The sequence below is a fragment of the Wyeomyia smithii genome, chromosome 2 (genome assembly GCF_029784165.1).
Source record: "Wyeomyia smithii strain HCP4-BCI-WySm-NY-G18 chromosome 2, ASM2978416v1, whole genome shotgun sequence".
NCBI lineage: Eukaryota > Metazoa > Arthropoda > Insecta > Diptera > Culicidae > Wyeomyia > Wyeomyia smithii.
Genome location: NC_073695.1, coordinates 22,889,610 through 22,907,859, shown reverse-complemented (window position 1 = coordinate 22,907,859; position 18,250 = coordinate 22,889,610). Strand labels below are relative to the sequence as shown.

Below are 18,250 nucleotides of genomic sequence, written 5' to 3'. Positions count from 1 at the left end.
AAGAGCACTCAGTTTTCCAAAGAAAGAAGCGCCAACAAGATCGCGTAACAATGGAAGAGCTGTACCAAGCTAATGAAACTCCGAACTTTCACGCGAAGTTGAACAGTACCCGCGAAGGCTACGTGTCGCAAGCCGATATGTGGACGGCAACCAGAACCACCATCCGGAGGAGTGTGAGGTGATCGAAAGGTGTAAACAGCACTTCAATGAGCATCTGAACGGTGCGAGGACGGTATAGAAATTGATTTATGTGCCAGTGCCGAACGCAGCAGGATTCCAGCCCCTTATCACCTGGAGGCGGAAAAGAAGATTGGCTGGCTGATAAACAATAAAACTACTGGAGTGGACCAACTTCCCAGCGAGCTGGTGGAGAATTCACCGCCGCATGAAGTACTCCCCGTGGCCCTGTGGTTAGCGATGTCGATCAGCTGGCTAGTTGACCTTCTACAAAACACTGATCAGACCGGTAGCCCTCACGGCCACGAAAATTAGACCATGCTACAGGTGGACCAATGCGCCCTTGGGGTCTTCGGAGTGCAGGTGAATGGTAGATCGAGGCGGATGCAGATGAACCACGCGTTGCATCCACATGAACCACACGGAGAACCACACATCGTCCAAACAGTGAACATCAGGAGACCGAATTGAATGGAAACGACTTCTTCGGACAACAAGGGGTACTTCGGTTTGGAGCGAACTGGTAAGGTAAAGCATCTATAAGTTTCAGTTAATAGTAGCTTCTTTGCTACTTTTGTTACATTTTACATTGCTTCTTAAATTTGCTACTGTTTTTATTATATCTAAAACCCAAAAGGTTATATGTTACTAAAATTGAGAGGTTAGAAAATTTTCAAAAAAGAACTTATTTGAGTATTGTTTCCTGGAATCAAAAGGAATAGAAAAAGGTGGTTCAAAGAGCGGTGGGACAAAACATGCAATTTACAATCATCCATTAATTTTATTTTAAAATGTTATGGTCTGGTGCCACCACCACAGACCAATGAAAGAAATAACATTGTCTTCCCTTTCCGTTATCAAAAATGGTGTTGCCAAGTCCACACGATTAGGAATCCCGGAAAAAGCTACTTTTCGCTTATGTGTAAAAAACAAAATCTCCTTCCAAACACAAAAATTAGTGCCAAATGCAAAGGTTTTGAAATCCATACGATAAAATTCAGTTTACACTTTTATTTCACCAGATTCACTAGTACTCAACACGTTACGGTTACAGGTTATTTTTAACAACGCCCAATCACTACAGTTTTAAAAACAATAAGCGAAATTTTGCAAAACAGGCTGCAAGCTAAAAATAGCGATTCTTAACTTATGCAAATTGGTGCTCTTTTGCCGACACCATCATTTCAAATCTACCAAAAAAAAAGATAAATTCTACGGCTCAAGAATTCTGGTTTAGTTATTTTTACCGCCCATTCTGGCGCCAGTATGCGCTGCATATTTAACAGGGAGACGCAAGCACCGAAATTAGCCGATCTCAAGGTGATATTTGTTAATTTCTTCCATCCACCTAAACACCGTTCGCGTTATTTCTGCAAATTTGGTTCACTAAAAATGATTATGTCTTTGCTGCCTTTCTTCTTGATGATCCGCTGTCAGGAAACCGCAGCCGTTCCAGTTAGGGTACCAGTCCACTTCTCGCTAACAGCCCACAGCCATTGTGCTAGTTTATCATCTTTGGCCTGATCGGCGACATCTTTCGGGGCACAATCGCTAAAATACTGGCCTGATACTTTTTCCAAATCCGGATCCAATGCAGCATACACCGATGTCTGAGCGCCGAAAATTGGCGTCTTTAGGAATGGCCAAGCAAACGGTTTAATCAGTATGCTCGAAAACCAGCTGTTGAAAAGACCCATGTGTCTCATCAACTCCGTATCTACAACCCCTGGATGGACAGCATTAACGGTCACTCCAGTTCCTTGTAATCGTTTGGCCAATTCTCTTGTAAATAGAATATTGGCTAACTTACTCTGCTCGTAAGCAGTGGCTGGATCGTAACTTTTTTCACTATTCAAATCCTGCACGTTTATTTTGCCACGTGTATGGGCAAGACTAGAAACCACAACAATTCGGCTAGGTGCCGATAACTTGAGCATATCTAAAAGCAAATTTGTTAGCAGGAAATGTCCCATATGGTTGACACCCAGCTGTAATTCGATCCCTTCCTTCGTAAGGGACCGGGGACAGCGCATAACGCCTGCGTTGTTGATTAATATATCCAAACGATTTTGTTCCTGTTTAAATCTGAAATAAAAGGATCCTTATGTAAAAAATAATATGATAACAGAATTCAGCTATAGAATTATGGAAGCGAATTCTTAGATCTTTAATGGTATGCTGAATTAGTTGCCTTCTCAATTTTTGTTAAGTATAAACCTAGTTCCAAGTAAGTATTCATAAATCTATACTCACTGTTCCGCAAACTTGCGCACCGATTGCAGCGAGGACAAATCGCACTGTCGACAGTACACGTTAGCATTTTTCGTCTCCAAGACCACTTCCTGGCGTGCTGTTTCGCATCTTGTCATATCTCGACAGGCCATATAAACGTGAGCGCCCCGGCGGGCCAGAAACATCGCGGTTTCTTTACCAATGCCGGTGTTGGCTCCCGTAACGATTACAACCTTTCCATCTGCCCGAACGTCACCACGCTTGAATCGACCGCCTTGCATGTAGTCCCTTAAAATGGCCCAAAAACAGATTTCGCAATATCCTGCTTTACATATTATCTCGATTTTTACTTACTTCAACATCACAGCACCACCAACGAGAGTCCCGGTGACGCTCATTCCTAGTACAAGCTTGCTCCGAAACATTTTTAGTTCTTATTCACATGAATTATCTGGTTATTTTACTATCAGAAACATTGTTTTTCAACAGTTATCCACATGAAAAATCGATTTGGTTTCGTAATTTGCAGGTTCGCACTGATTGTTTTGAACTTTCACGTTATACTGACGTTTCTCCGGCTCACGATTTTTTTGGTTACGTAAATTGTTGCAAACATTTATTGAAATATTTCATTGTACAGTTAACTCTTTTTCAGGCTAGTATGCATCTGATCGAAAATTGGGGAATGTAAAATTCCCTGTGGTAGGCACGATGCGTCTACACGGAAGGCAGTGAAAAACGCAGCAGAAGGCGGTAGGCGACTGCCTTTTTTGGTAGAAGGCGAAGTTGGAAGGTTTTGGTTAGAAGGCGTCCCAACGCCAGGCGCGATTACGCCTTTTAAGGTGGAAGTGCGTCGAAGCCATAAATGGCCGACTTCAAGCCACCACGTGGTCAACTTCGAATTTACAAATGCTAACCACTCGGGAATAGGTGCATTTACCTACTTGTGGAAACATATCATCATGTTTGTTATGGAAAAAATAAAATAGTGTTTAGATAACGCATTAACTATTCTTTTTACGCGGCTTTCTTTACGCGGATTCCGGAATTTACGCGGTTTTTTTACGCGGATTCCGGAATTTAAGCGGTATTTTTTTTGCGCGGATTTCGGTTTCCCTTCACTCGGAATGCATAATTAACGCTGGTTTTTTTTTACGCGGATTCCGGAATTTACGCGTTTTTTACGCGGATTCCGGAATTTACGCGGATTCGGGAATTTATGCGGTTTTTTTACGCGGATTCCGGAATTGACGCGGTTTTTTTACGCGGTTTTTTTTACGCGGCATGTATCCCTCGCGTCAAAAGTGACTTTAGTGTATTTTTATTCTGAGCTTACAGTCATTATCATGTTTTAACATCGTTTTTTATTGTTGAATCCGCCACCGCCTAACAAGCCAGTCGTCGTAGGTTCGAGTCTCGCCCCGGGGAGACAATTAGTGTCAGTAGGATCGTAGCGCTAGCCCCGCAATTGTCCTGTACACTTAACAGTTGGCTGCGGAGTCTGTGTATAGTGAACAAAAGGTCGTGTTCCGAATCGGAATGTAACACCAAGGCTTAGCTTTGCTTTTTTACTGAACTAAAAAAAATTCAGGAAAAATGTAGAAAATATGAAACTTTGTTGAACAACTGAGAATCCTATCCTCAATCGGTCCAAAATTATAAAGTATATATTTTACACGAAATTTAGCATTTTACACGAAAGTGTCGTTCGGAGGAATTGTTAGAGCACGTAAAACGCCCTTTTTTGTTGAAGACCGTACATCTTCAGGACTTTTCTTTACAAAGTTATATCATATTTTAGCTTATTTTTACGATAAATTCAAGAACGTATAAGTTAAAAACAGGCAAGTAAAATCATGATGTCAATACTTTTCCTTGAAGTTAAGCTGAAGTACTATAAACTCTTGTAGATTTCATTTGTCCCAATCCACCCATTATAGAGTTCGGCGTGCATATGTCACAGTAGGTTTTCATATATGAATAGTACTAACTTTCTGTGTTAAGAGATAGAGGAAGGTGTTTCTTTGGCAATATTTTAAAACGTGCAAAAATATGAAACTTTTCTAAACAAACAAAATTCCTACCTTCATTGGGTACAGAGTTACAGAGTGTTGTATATCAAAAGTTACTTAAAAGTTAGTTTTTTGTACTTAAGTTGTGTTAGTTACATTTTAGAGGAAAACGTTGTTCTAAAGGAGCATCTGAGCATACAAAAACAAAGGTTTTTGCTGAAGACCACACATTTCTAGGACTTTTCCTTATAATTATAACATATTTTAGCTTATTTTTTCGATAAATTCGAGAACATATAGAATAAACGGATGGATCTTATAACAGTTTTGAGTACTTGAGCAAAACTCCAAGAAAAAGTATTGACATCATGATACCACTCATCCCTTTTTTAGTGATTCGGCCAAATTTCAAATAATACCACAACGACGAATTCTGTCCTCTCGTAATTATCTCATTTACAGTACAAGCTTGTACAGTCATGACACTTTTGCAAAAAGAAATGAATTTTTCAAATTCAAAAAATACTGGTACTTTTCAATAACTACTAATATTTCTAATAACGTTTGAAGAAACCTCCCGCTTCCGTTTTGCGTTACAGTCTTTCTTCAACATGCGTAGCATATTTGCTTATATCATATCTGTTGATTTTTTTTTTATTTGGGGGATTTGTCAGTAGCTTAAGTATTTATGATAAATATTAGTAAATAATGAGTATGTGTGTCCAATCACAAATGGTGACTTCTCAACACTGTTAGAAATTTGTAATTTTAATTGTTAGGATTTGTTTGCTTTCGCAATTAGAACTTATCATTCGTAGGGATTTAAACCTACTTGTCAGAAAAGGGGAAGTAAACTTACAACTAACTTAATTGCTAACTTATTGGCTATAAAGAGAGCTTATCGTAGCAATTGAGGATTGCAACGATTTTTGTCGAAAATTGTTAATAATTTTATTTGACATAGCTTCTAATGGTTCAACACCAGTAAGTCTATGTAATTCGAGTGTACCAAACCAAGGAGGACGCTTCAAAATCATTTTCAGAATTTTATTCTGAATCCTTTGGAGCGTTTTCTTCCTTGTTGAACAGCAACTTGACCAGATCGGTACAGCATAAAGCATTGCTGGTCTAAAAATTTGTTTGTAAATCAAAAGTTTGTTCTTTAAACAAAGTTTAGAGTAATTTTTGTATTTTTCCATAATTTGGGAAAATATGCAATTTTGAAGCAGCAATTGAAAATTTTCACTAAAAATTCCATTGTGCTCTCAGGGAGATGTTTGATTAGTATATTAAAGATTCCATCGTCACCAGGTGCTTTCAAATTTTTGAAATTTTTAATAATTGATTTAATCTCATTCAAGTAAGTTCAATTATTTCTGCAGGTAAAAAATTCTGGGAAGAAATTAAATCAAATTGACGTGTGACTTCATTTTCAATTGGACTCACAAAATTCAAATTTAAATTAAGAACACTCTCAAACTGCTGAGCAAGCCTTTGAGCCTTTTGTTCATTGGATACAAGAAAACGTTCACCATCTTTAAAAACTGGAATAGGCTTTGAAGGTTTCTTAAGAATCTTCGACAGCTTCCAAAAAGGTTTTGAATATGGTTTCAACTTTTCAACTTTAGTCTCAAAATTTTGATTTCTCAGAAGAGTAAATCTATGTTTAATCTCTTTCTGTAAATCTTTATAAATAGTTTTAAAAACAGGGTCACGAGAACGTTGATATTGACGTCTGCGGACATTTTTCAAACGAATTAGAAGTTGAAGATTTTCGTCAATTATTGGTGAATCACATTTCATTTGAGCCTTTGGAACAGAATAATTCCTGGCATCAACAATTGCACATTTTAATGCTTCCAAAGCGGAATCAATATTCACTTCGTTTTGCAAATCAAGCTCATTATTGAAATTTCTCTCAATATGAGTTTTGTATCTTTCCCAATTAGCCTTGTTATAATTAAAAACAGAGCTCATAGGGTTTAAAACTGATTCATGTGATAAAGAAAAAGTTATTGGAAGATGGTCAGAATCCAAGTCAGCATGTGTGATCAAATCACTACATACATGACTTTGATCTGTAAGCACCAAATCAATTGTTGAAGGGTTTCTTACAGAAGAAAAGCACTATTCGGAGACAAAATAGAATAGTATCCTGAAGAACAATCATTGAATAAAATTTTGCCATTGGAATTACTTTGAGAATTATTCCATGAACGATGTTTAGCGTTAAAATCGCCGATTATGAAAAATTTCGAACGATTTCTGGTGAGTTTTTGTAAATCACCTTTAAAATAATTTTTGAGCTCGCGTGTGCATTGAAATGGTAAATATGCTGCGGCAATAAATAAAATCCCAAGTTCAGTTTGAACTTCAATTCCCAAAGTTTCAATAACTTTCGTCTCAAGATGGGGAAGAGCACGATGTTTGATTCGGCGATGAATAACAATTGCAACTCCACCGCCGGAACCCTGAATCCTATCATATCTATGAACCACGTAATTGGGATAATATTTTAATTTTATGTTAGGTTTCAAAAATGTTTCAGTAATAATTGCAATATGCACATTATTTACTGTTAAAAAGTTAAAAAGCTCATTCTCATTGGCCTTCAATGAGCAAGCATTCCAATTTAATATTTTAATTGTTTTATTTAAAATCTTTGCTTAATTTTAAATTAGAAACAATTTTAATAGTAAAATTTGTGCCTATTTGAATGGCTTCAAACATTGATTTTGCCTGCAACATGGCGTTCTAAGATCGAACATTGCCTGTTGCAAAAAAGAAAGTTTACCTGCCGTAATAGGCCCCAGGCAGTTGACATTAAAAAAAATATTTTCGGCAGCAATATTAGCTGGAGTAACAGGTGTACAATTATTTTCTAGCGTGTTTTGCTTACCCATATTAACGGTCATTTTCGAACTACCAACATTAGGCGGTAGAATGTTCGAACTACCTGTAACCTGTGCATATGTTAAACGGGTATGCAAAGGAGTAGGTAAATTATGCGTCACTGGTACGCTTGGAGAATTTTGTTTACCTTGCCTTGCCTTAACAATTGCTAAACGGGCTGGGCATTGATAAAAATTCGACATATGGTTGCCGTTACAATTCGCACAGCGGAAATTTTTACTCTCTTTCACAGGACATGTGTCCTTTTTGTGAGAAGAGTCTCCACAAATGAGGCATTTTTGGTCCATGTTACAAAACTTTGAACCATGGCCATAACGTTGGCAAACACGGCATTGGGTGATATGCTTTTCACTTCCGCCAAACTTTCGATATAATTCCCATTTTACACGCACGTTATATAAAGCATGTGCATTTTCAAAAAAATTTAAGTTATTAACCTCACTGCGGTTAAAATGAGTTAAATAATATACAAGGGAAATTCCAGTTCGCTGACTGTTTTCGCCTCGTGCTTTTTGTTTCATCAGAATTACTTGGGTAGGTATACCAAGTAATCCTGTCAAAGTAATTTTGATCTCATCAACGGTTTGATCGTTGGTGAGACCTTTCAATACGACCTTGAACGGCTTGGCGCTCTTCGTATCATATGTAAAAAATTTATACATCTTTTCAGTTAAATACTGAATAAGACGATTCCAATCTCTCAATGTTTGGGCCAGTAAACGGCATTCGCATCTTCGGCCAATTTGATAAGTAACTTTGACGTCGGAGAGAAACGTAGAAAGTTCTCTTTTAAAAATATTAAATTCAGAAGCAATAGTTACCACAATAGGTGGAACTTTCTCCTTTTTTACAGAAATTAAAGCTGTTGATATTTACTGCGTTACAACCATCGCTCTCACTTTCACGGTAAACGTCTTCTATTTTCTCCAGCCGAGTACCAATGATAGCCTCGACGCTGTACTGCTTTTTGGTCACTCTGCACTCTGAGCCCACTCTAGCTTTAACAATATGCACATCGTTTACAATTTTGTATTGGACTTCGCCAATAGCTGATATCAGGTAAACAGGGTTACTGAATCAGGATATTAAAAATAGTTAGGTTACTGTTAGAAACTTACACGTATGTGCACTTGCACTATTCAATATTACCACGCTTGCCAACATCTCGGAGCTGTCGACCATATAAAAATCCACTTTCGGCAATATGTTAACATAAGCTTTCGGAATCCCGGCTTGCATATTGTGATAATTTTTAGTAAACAACAACTTTTTTTTTTTGAAAATCACGTTTTGCTCAGAAAATCGCACTCCTTCAGCTGATATAGAAAAAACAGATAACCGTGTAAAACATTGGGACCCAATTGAGAAGCCCGCTAAGAGAGTTTCGCTTTTCAAATTTCATTTCATTCTGTGTCATAGACACAAAACGTCAACATAGAAACATTATGTTTGTTTTCTTTGAAATTTAATAACAGTTCTGTGTTTTTTTAGTTGTAGAAAATAGTGTAATGGTCGAAACACTAAACTTTATCGTTTAGTCGGATAAAACCGATTTTTTAGTAAAAACATTGGGGCTCAATTGGGTTGTTTAGCTATATCAGTTTTTTTACATTATCTGAAAGAGCTGCATTTTCTAAGCAAAACGTGATTTTCAAAAAATTTCCATCGTTGTCCTTGAATTTTTAAATCACGAATTAAAACTGCTCGAAATCGTTACAATGACAGTTCGCCCACCTTTTTACGTACGAATGTGTTAGTGCAACCAGTTGAGGAAAATATTTACAAATCGCTGTTTTGTTTGCAATGCTATGTTTTTAGGAGCTTGACAAATATTCAAATATTCAAACACTCATTATATGTTTTAAACTTGTTTCTGAACATTTTTTTTCATTCGTGATCAGAAACCGAAAGAAGCTGCTGAACATAATCGACCAAAAATGGTAAAAAGTGATAAAAGTCAAAGCAACGAGATGCGATGATTTTAGTTTGGAATAAACTTTACAAGAAAGCAACTTTACACGGGTTTACACGTTTACTAGTGTGCGTAGGTGAAAAGTCACTTATCTCCATGTACCAAGTGTCATTGTAGCGATTTTGAGCGATTTTTATTCTACATTTAAAAATCAAAGAGCAATGATATAAAACTTTCAAAAAATCACGTTTCGCTCAGAAAATTACACTCACTTTTAGCATTACACTTTTAGCTGATATATGAAAATCAGAAATGCGTGAATAGCTAAACAATCCAATTGTATTTCCGTTAATCGCTGAAATTGGTCCAAGCAAAGATTCAAAATTCTGGGAAAATGAATAGGCTGGCAGCTCTGTTTGATTGAAGCAAAGAGTTTGAAATATTTCATGACACGTTGACAGGTCGCTGATTTTGAACCCGCTGCAGTAGTGTGATTCTTGTTCGCGACAACGAAGCTCAAAGAGATTTAAAGGCTGCTCAGGGAGCTGCGTAGCCGCAAGGTTACAGAGTCCGCTTTGTCAAGCGGATGGTCATGGGTTCGAATCTTAGTAGAATCAGGCCATCCGATGTCAAAACGGACTTAAGCATGGGTTTATTCTCAGGCTCCTCACCAGTTACCCTTCCTTCACGCTGAAATCCACAAATACCTTTGCGTAAACTGGCCAGAAGGACGCACGACGAAACTTCTCCAGGGAATTATAATTGGTGGTATTTGGCAAGAGGAACGAGTATCGGTATAGTAGAACAGTAAGCGTGTAAGGAAGAATAGCACATTACACACAAGCACTGATGGACAATAATAATAAGCATGCCACTTCTCAATAGAGGTATTGCTATTAACAGAAATGCGGGATACAGCAGACACCCGGGCACATATATCTCACAATAGATCTACGATTCTGGTCGCAGTGAGGAAGCCCATACAGGAAAAAAAGGCTGCTCACACTCACGTAAACTCTCATATAGATTGTCAGAATATGCGTGTTGACAAAGGCAAAAATATTTCTTCCCTCTATTCTCTTATGCAAAAAACCAAACAAAAATCAGTAGCTTCGTAGTCCCGAATTTTATACCTAAACAACTTATTCACACAAATGATATTTTGATGTAATTGGGTAATATTATACAGAAAAACATTTGTTATCAGCATGATGTACTGTTTACTAAATTTTGAACCAACCTATTGCATTCTTGTTATGTTTGATTATAACACATTTCAAAATGGCGAGTCTTATTGGATGTATTGTGTATTTGCGTGCCTGTAACTTCAGTTGAAAATGTTTACAAACACAAACACACTGACATATTTTTGACAGTCGGTATATCATAACACAAACACATGCGGCCATAAGCTGTGCGATGTATTTCTAAACTGCACTGCACTCAGCGTTGCCAGGTATCCAGATTTAGCTGGATTATCCAGATTTTTGAACATGTATCCAGGTAGACAGCTTTGATGTCCAATTATCCAGATTTTTCATGGATGATCCAGATTTTATCCAGATTTTATTTTCTCTGTTCCGCAAAAAGGTCATCACTTCAATTTTGGCGCGAAATTTTGCAATTTTGTCACCACAAATTTTGCGTACCCCAAGACTTTTATTCGAAAAATTAACCTTTCACCCCACGATATGACTGCCAGATTTTTTCCAGATTTTTATTTTGCCTTTTCCAGATTTTTGAAAAAATGACCTGGCAACGCTGACTGCACTACACAAACATCGAGCGAGCAAAGCGAGTAACAAAAGCTAGTGGCAAGTGATTCGGTCGCGGTGCGTCGTGGAAGGAAGACCTGCTATTGCGTCGGAAAGTGCCGTCGTTTTTTTTTGCTGCTGGTACATATACTACCAGTACTGCAACCACCGCTGGTTGCCGTGTGTCGTTGCTGCCAGTTTTTGCTACGAAAAGAGGTCGAAGCTTCTTTCCCTCTCGATTGCTGTGGAAATTTTTCTTGAAAAAAGTTCCGAGTGCTTCTGTAGTGAAAACTAGGCGGATTTCACGGCACTCAAATCCCTGACGCGAGGATAAAATCGTGGCAAAATCGGCGACTTTACCCAGCATATGGCCATCCACATCACATTCAGTGACGGAATTTTTCAACACTCATCGAAGGAATTTTGATTTCTGATTTACTGCTCAATCTTATTGGAAAATAGAACCTGTATGCGATATACGTATACCTATATTTATCAGAGATACGGTGCTGTCAGTAATATTCTATCAATCACTACGAAACGCGAAGGTAGAAATAGTGTATGAATTATTAAAACAAACACATTCGTGGCAAAAGTTGGAATTCCGAGGGGAAATCACGGTTGGCACCCACACACGGGAATTGTTTCCGAGCAGTAACAGTAATACCTAGTGGAAGTGCAGGTGAAAGAGTGCATTGGTCCGTCAGCACGCGAAGTGTCAGTTTTTTTATTTATCTAAGCCAAGTAGTGTCGAAACAGAAAAATACGGAATTTCCTGCCAGCCCACAGCCCGTTCCGCAATACAAACCGCGTGTGCCAGATCGTGCAAAAATAAGTGGTCTCATTGTTTAAAGATAAAAGTTGTTAGTAGAAAAAAAGCATCTGTGATTGAAATTGAATTACTCTCTGCCCTTCGAACGGGTTTGGGTAGACGACAAAGCGTTGTTCAATCGATCGGCGTTAGCTCGAGTGGGAGCATATCTACTGTTGTAGCAGCAGATTCCAGCGGAGATCAATCATGGAGTCGATGGAGTATGAAATGGCACGTAATATGACGCTGCTGTTCTTTCTGGAACGATTGCTGGATCGGGGCGAGCCCCGCACCCTGCACGACCTTTCCTGTCAGTTTGGAGCTCGCGGTTTCACCAAGGAAATGCGGCAAATTGCCGGTGGCAGCCAGTCAGGTTAGTAGTAGTTGCAGCATCCGAAAAAAAACGATGCCAAACAAACAATCTGATTCGCACCTTTTTCGGGAGAAATCGTTTGTCGATAGGTGACGACGCATCTGAATGCACACCGGTGCATTTGGTCACGTTACGTGTTTGTCATCGAATTTTTTATCTGGAGAAGTGTTGGTTTACTTACTCTTTTTTACATTCGAAAAAAAAAACAGTCATCAGTCAAATTGATATGATATAAAATTAATTTACATTTCTCTACCGACAATAGTTCTCTAGGCCAACAAGTGTGCATAATTGATTTCTCTAATGTGGCCCCATTTGCTTGCATTAATCGAAAGCCCTAGTTTCTTGCAACGCGTCCTGAGCTAACAACTCCTGTCTTGTTACTTATTTTATTATTGCATGTTATTTATCTTATTATTGCTATATCCATCCACTTCCCTCTATCGTTCATTGCCGCCGTTTTTTTTTTTCGTAGTCTCTATATAGCTGCCGTAGATTCCATGTCCGTGATGATCACGCAGATGGTGCGTATAATGATAATGGCAATGGCTTGACTTGGCTCACCGGAGTTGACTCGATAACTGCACCCCGTCCATACCGCCAATATGAATGAGCCCCACTCCCTCCTCCATCACCAAAAAATGTCTGTACTTTGTTCGATACGCATACCACACCGTCTGTATCGGTACTTCCACTTTACCCCACCGGCTATCCTTATCTTGTTTCTTTATTGTTATAGTTTTGACCACGTAGCAGTCGATTGCGTTGATTCGCGAAGATCCAGGGCGCTTCTTCGGCATGTATCCGCTTCTTATATTGCTTCGGTTTATATACAATATTTACAAGTGCGCTCAGGTTGCGATATCGAAATTTCTCTAAAATTAGCACACTGTCGGCGGATAAGATAGCTCGTTTAATGTGGTTCAGATCAAGTAAGGAACCCCAGCATACATGAACCGCAACGCGCAAATCAATTTTACCGAATTTCATATACTACACAAATCGCTTATATAAGCTATTGTTGTAAGGACGCTAGACAAAAATGAAAACAGTCTCCGGCCCGAGAGTATGCGGAATGGAATGATATGACTTCAGACATCAAACGCTGCACGCGTTTTTTCGAATCACTCACCTGGTTTGGCTGGCTGGCTGGCTGGCCGTGTCCTATTGATACGGCTTGTGTACAACGAAGACCGCTAGCAAAATTGATTGCGTAGGAGTGAGGAACCTCGGAGAAAATGTTGTAATTGTTGTTTATATATCGAATCCTCTCGTTCGTCTGATAACACGCCGATGAACGGGGTCGAATCATCAGCACGTGTTTGTCAGCATTAGGTTGACGCGAAATTTACCGAGAAAAGATTTTAACTTATCTTTTTTGATTGAAATATACATGTTTAAGCTTTCCCTCAGATCTACATTAATTATTTTGCTCTTAAATTACTCGTTGTTTTGAGTCGGATATTTTTTTTATCATACCGCAGGTGATAAAAGTAGAAATGAATTATATAAAATGTCGGTGTCACGAACGAGTTTTTTTATACAAATGATGCGATGGGTATCAGAGTTGAATTCATTTCTCTCACGGGTAGAGTTTATGGAACGGAAAGTCGTAAAATTGGAAACAATCAGAATAGGTCATTTTTACAGAAAATCAGCATCAAAAATTCATAACTCGTAAACCGTTATTATAAGAATTCATTGCTTCCAGTGTTAAAAAACAAGTTTCATACATTTTTGCCCTGATCTTTACGGGATTAAAATTGTAAATCTTATTCAATCCGGTTGAAAATAGTTCAAGCCTAGAGCGGTGGAGAGGTTTGCTTGTATTACGGTGACAATAGCGAATATCCCTTTTCTCTTGATAACAAGAATTAATGAATTGTAAAATATTATAATAGACATGAAATCTTCGGAAATGTTTTCTGATTGTTTGGAATCGATGCTCCTGTTACCTTATGTATATTTTATTTTTATTAGTGCCTTTTTTGAATACGTCCATACAAAGCAGTCATGCAAAACGAAAACCATAAAATCATATCTCCATCAGAGTCAAACAACTCTGCAAAGTCGCTAAATCAGAAACGATCGATTCGAGTCGATTTGCGAAGTTATGAAAATACCTTGAATTTAGTGGATTTGCTTTGAGCGTTTGCAAAAAATGCAAACAGCAATCGTAGAAGCTGACCTATTTCAGTATCCTAACACATTACTGGCAAATGTCCAAAAACAGGTTCTAAATAATCTAAAATATATCAAAACAATCTTTATATAAGTTTAAAATACTTGAAACCCAGAAAAAATCCTAAAGATTTAAATTCAAGAAGTTATAGAATGGTGACAATTAGATCCACAACCGTAATACCATTAATGTCCACATCAAACATTCGCCGTCTCCAACCTTAACTGTACAATATTGATCATCAGGCTATAAATGCTCGGTGACATTCATTGCCTAAATACATAAATTAGTTGAAGCCTAAACGCCCTTCTTTTGTCGGTATAGGCGAACTCGCCGTGTAAAGAAACGATAAGCAAAACACAGAATGAATGAGGCATTTGTTTGATTTTTTTTCGCAGTCGTTCTACTTCTATAGTTTATGCAATACACGCTACTCACTAGTTGTGTGTTTCTTTTCAAAGATAGGTGACTCGTACTATGAAGCAAAAATAGAAACAAGCGCGCACACACATGTATTCATTTAGGGTACATACTACGTTCGTACTCGATCTTAAACCATCGCGCACCGGCTAGTCAAGTTCATTAAAATGCTGACTGCGGACATCGCAAGAATGCGTGTCACTGTCATACAGCGGCATCTGTTGGTTGGTGGTTCTCCACACGAAGCAACAGAATATGCGTGAGAAGGAAACTTTAATTCGAAGCATACTTCGAAGGTTTCTATGCTGCGTACCTACGTACTGCTGACGACAATTGATTGTGATAAAAAAGCAGAAGAAGACTACCTTCATTATCGAACTACGGACGGAATGAAGTTTACGTAACGCGAGACTCGCCAATTATGGACGGGGCAAGCGGTTATAGAGTGAGAGGCGTAGCAAAATACTGAGCATTCCTGCTTCGGGGATGTCGTAAATGAAGCCGCGCTTTTGTATACAAACAACCGGAGGAGTATTAAAATTATGAAAATATTGACCAGTTGATGACCGAAGCAGTGTACATAGGGCTTAGCTAGTCTAGTATCTGTTGCTCTAAATGTTACCTCACGTGGATAATTAAATTAAATGACATACTAAGTAGGTACTTTGGAATGCTTACGGTGGGTCCTTTTTCTTCTTTCATCATGCAACATTATATCCGATTAGGTCATATTACTTCATACTTTTTAATGTTTTATTTTGCAATCAAGAAGGGTTAGAGGAAAACAGAAATCTATCGATGATTTGTCCACAAGAATTTTGAGATCTTTAGAACAATTTAATTATTGCGTGCAAAGCAACTGGCAAAAAAAACTATTTTTCCAAACAATCTCAAATTATTCCTGCTGAACATAAGTTAATAAGGGGCCGCCACAGATCACAAGAATAGAAAAATCGTCATATTAGAAATATACCTTACGTTAGGAAAAACTGAAAGCTGCTATAAAAAATTTATCCCAAATTAAGCTTAAAAAACTTTAAAACGTCTCTAAAAGGTAGAAAAAAAGCATATAAAAGTTTATGCCTTTAACTTAAGAAACCAGAATAAAACTCCGTATACAGCTGGAACCACTCTGAAGCATTTACTAAAATTATAAGTGCATGATTTCAAGTTTAACTTGAAATGACCAGAAACGTCAAAAGTACAACTAATAACATAACGGTCAAAATTCAGCATTACTATCGGCCGATATTACTAAAGAAGAAAAGAAAGCGAATCAGAATGGACTATTTAGTGTAGCTGAAAGTGGTTTCCATAACCGAAATAACCAGAAAAGCGGTATAAATTGTTGCAAAGTGGACAAGAGCAAGGTAAAAATTGATTTTCAATAAGTCTCAAAAATTTCATAAAATCCATATGAACCAGAAAAACATAAAAATAAATATAAAAATTCACTAAATTTGACTGAATCACTCCTAGAAGCTAGAAAAGGCAAACCAAATGATCAAAAATGAGCCCTAAAATAACTAAGCACTTTAAAAGTTTAGGGAAAAAAACCCAAAAAGAATACGGTTCTAAACGCACATCAAAAAGCTTGAAGATAAAATAATCTTAAACGAATCTCCAGCATCTAGAAGACAAAACGACCAAAAACTAGCATGATCAAAATCCGGCCAAAATAGCTAAGAAATATAAAATAGTGCAAAAGTCGGAACCGAAAATAATTCCAGATTGAAAAAAGCCGGTTGAAAGCGCAGAGCCTCTGAAATAAAAAAAACAGCTTAAAAAATAATCTCAAATAAGTATCCAATAACCTTTTTTTTTCACATGACGTTTATTTGACACGGCACATAAAATGTTTAACGGGGCCAGATAATCTTATTTCTAGAGTATCTTCTTAGCTTAAGGCAAATCTTTTATAAAACTAAAACTAGCATGTTTTTTTTAAATATTCATTCGATTTGTTGTATAATAGGCACTATGATGCTTTTCAAAAAGACATAGATCAGCATAGTTATAGTTATAAAGGTACGGAGATGGTTTGAATCTCGGATTTGAAGGGCTTTTGCTTTGTTAACAGTGATGACGTAGAACTCCAAAAACATTGTGGGAAAAACAATGTTCGGCAAATTTTTGCAAGATTTGTTCACATGTTTTGAAAATTTTTGGCTGAAAATGCCTTCCTGCGCATTAAACAATGGGGAATACCGTTTGCATTTGCTTGTTGACCGTGAGTTTCGTCGCAACCCAAGCACGTGCTTTTGTTTACCCTTTTTGTGCTACTAATAAAGACAAATGTGTTTCTTCTTCACCTTTTTATTTGTTTATAGCATCATCTGACTGGATCACGCCAGGGTAAGTCTCTCAAAGCCAAACGGATAAATCTTCTCTGCACACGTTCTGATCTAAAACTCCAAGACAGCTGATGCGGGTCCAAACTACGCTTGCATTTTCCGGTATGGGACGCACTAACGCTTTAAAGCAATGGAGATCCTTGAAATCACATCCAACCAAGTTTTCTAGTGGCTTTAGAAACGATCGTTGTGCGGTGTCTTTCAAAAGTCAATCTTTGGTTGATAATAACTCCAAGATCGTTTACGTGGTAGACTCTGTTAAGCACCATTCCGTCAATTGCGTACATAAAAGTTATCGGTGATTGAATCCGGTGACATGCAATCACTTCGTATTTTGCCGTGCTCAGTGTCAAGGCATTTAGTTTACACCACGTCACGAAGCAGTCCAGTAGGGACTGTAAACGGTAACAATCTTTGATATTACGAATCGTCAAATAAATTTTCAAATCATGAGTGTAAACAAGTCTGCAAATAATTCCTAGAGTGCTAGCCGCGTCATTGAAAAAGATGATGAAAAGTAGTGGCCCAAGATTACTGCCTTGCGTTACACCATTACACCATTACACCATTTGTTCGTGAAGGAACTAGAGACAGTAGCGCCTAGCCAAACCTGGAATGATTTCAACCACGTGACAAAACGTAACGAAACTCCCACAATGGTCGATGCGATCAAAAGCTGCTTTTAGATCGGTGTAAATAACATCGACTTGCGCTTTGCGTTCAATTTCAGCGATACAGTTCGATGTTAAGTTCATGAGGTCCGTTGCTACGGAACGGCCAGGTATAAATCCATGCTGATCAGAGGAAATGTAAACTTTCGTGCAGTTCAGGAAAACAGTTCTCACAATAATTTGGAACAACTTAGATGCCGCACACAGATTAGTTATTCACGATATTTTTTTATATGTTTACGTTCACCACTCTTGAAGATTGGAAATATATAGAAGTGTTTGCGAACCATGGGAAATTTTCCTTGCACCAACGATTGGTTAAATATACAGCAATATGGTGTAGCTACCTCATTGCTACGATCCTATTGACACCAACAGTCTCTCCTGAGCCGAGACTCGAACCTACGACAACTGGGTTGTTAGAACAGCCTTCGGGTGA

The 18,250-nt window shown here is 38.0% G+C and overlaps 2 protein-coding genes across 3 annotated transcripts in view; one reads left to right on the top strand and one right to left on the bottom strand.

Moving 5' to 3' along the window:
* Positions 1–1,173: 1,173 nt before the first annotated feature.
* On the bottom strand, positions 1,174–2,980 carry LOC129721975 (retinol dehydrogenase 13-like). The gene is made up of 3 exons (XM_055675120.1): positions 2,764–2,980; positions 2,431–2,697; positions 1,174–2,262 (listed from the first exon to the last, which is right to left on the bottom strand). The coding sequence occupies exons 1-3, from the start codon at positions 2,832–2,834 to the stop codon at positions 1,611–1,613; spliced, it is 990 nt and encodes a 329-aa protein (XP_055531095.1). The 5' UTR covers positions 2,835–2,980; the 3' UTR covers positions 1,174–1,610.
* An 8,102-nt stretch (positions 2,981–11,082) lies between these two features.
* Positions 11,083–18,250, top strand: part of LOC129720707 (uncharacterized) — a 45,020-nt gene continuing 37,852 nt past the window's right edge. For both annotated transcript variants that reach the window (XM_055672312.1, XM_055672311.1), the window contains exon 1: positions 11,083–12,184. In XM_055672312.1, coding sequence (XP_055528287.1) covers positions 12,019–12,184 — 166 coding nt within the window. In that variant the 5' untranslated portion in view covers positions 11,083–12,018. The remainder of the gene's footprint in view (positions 12,185–18,250) is intronic.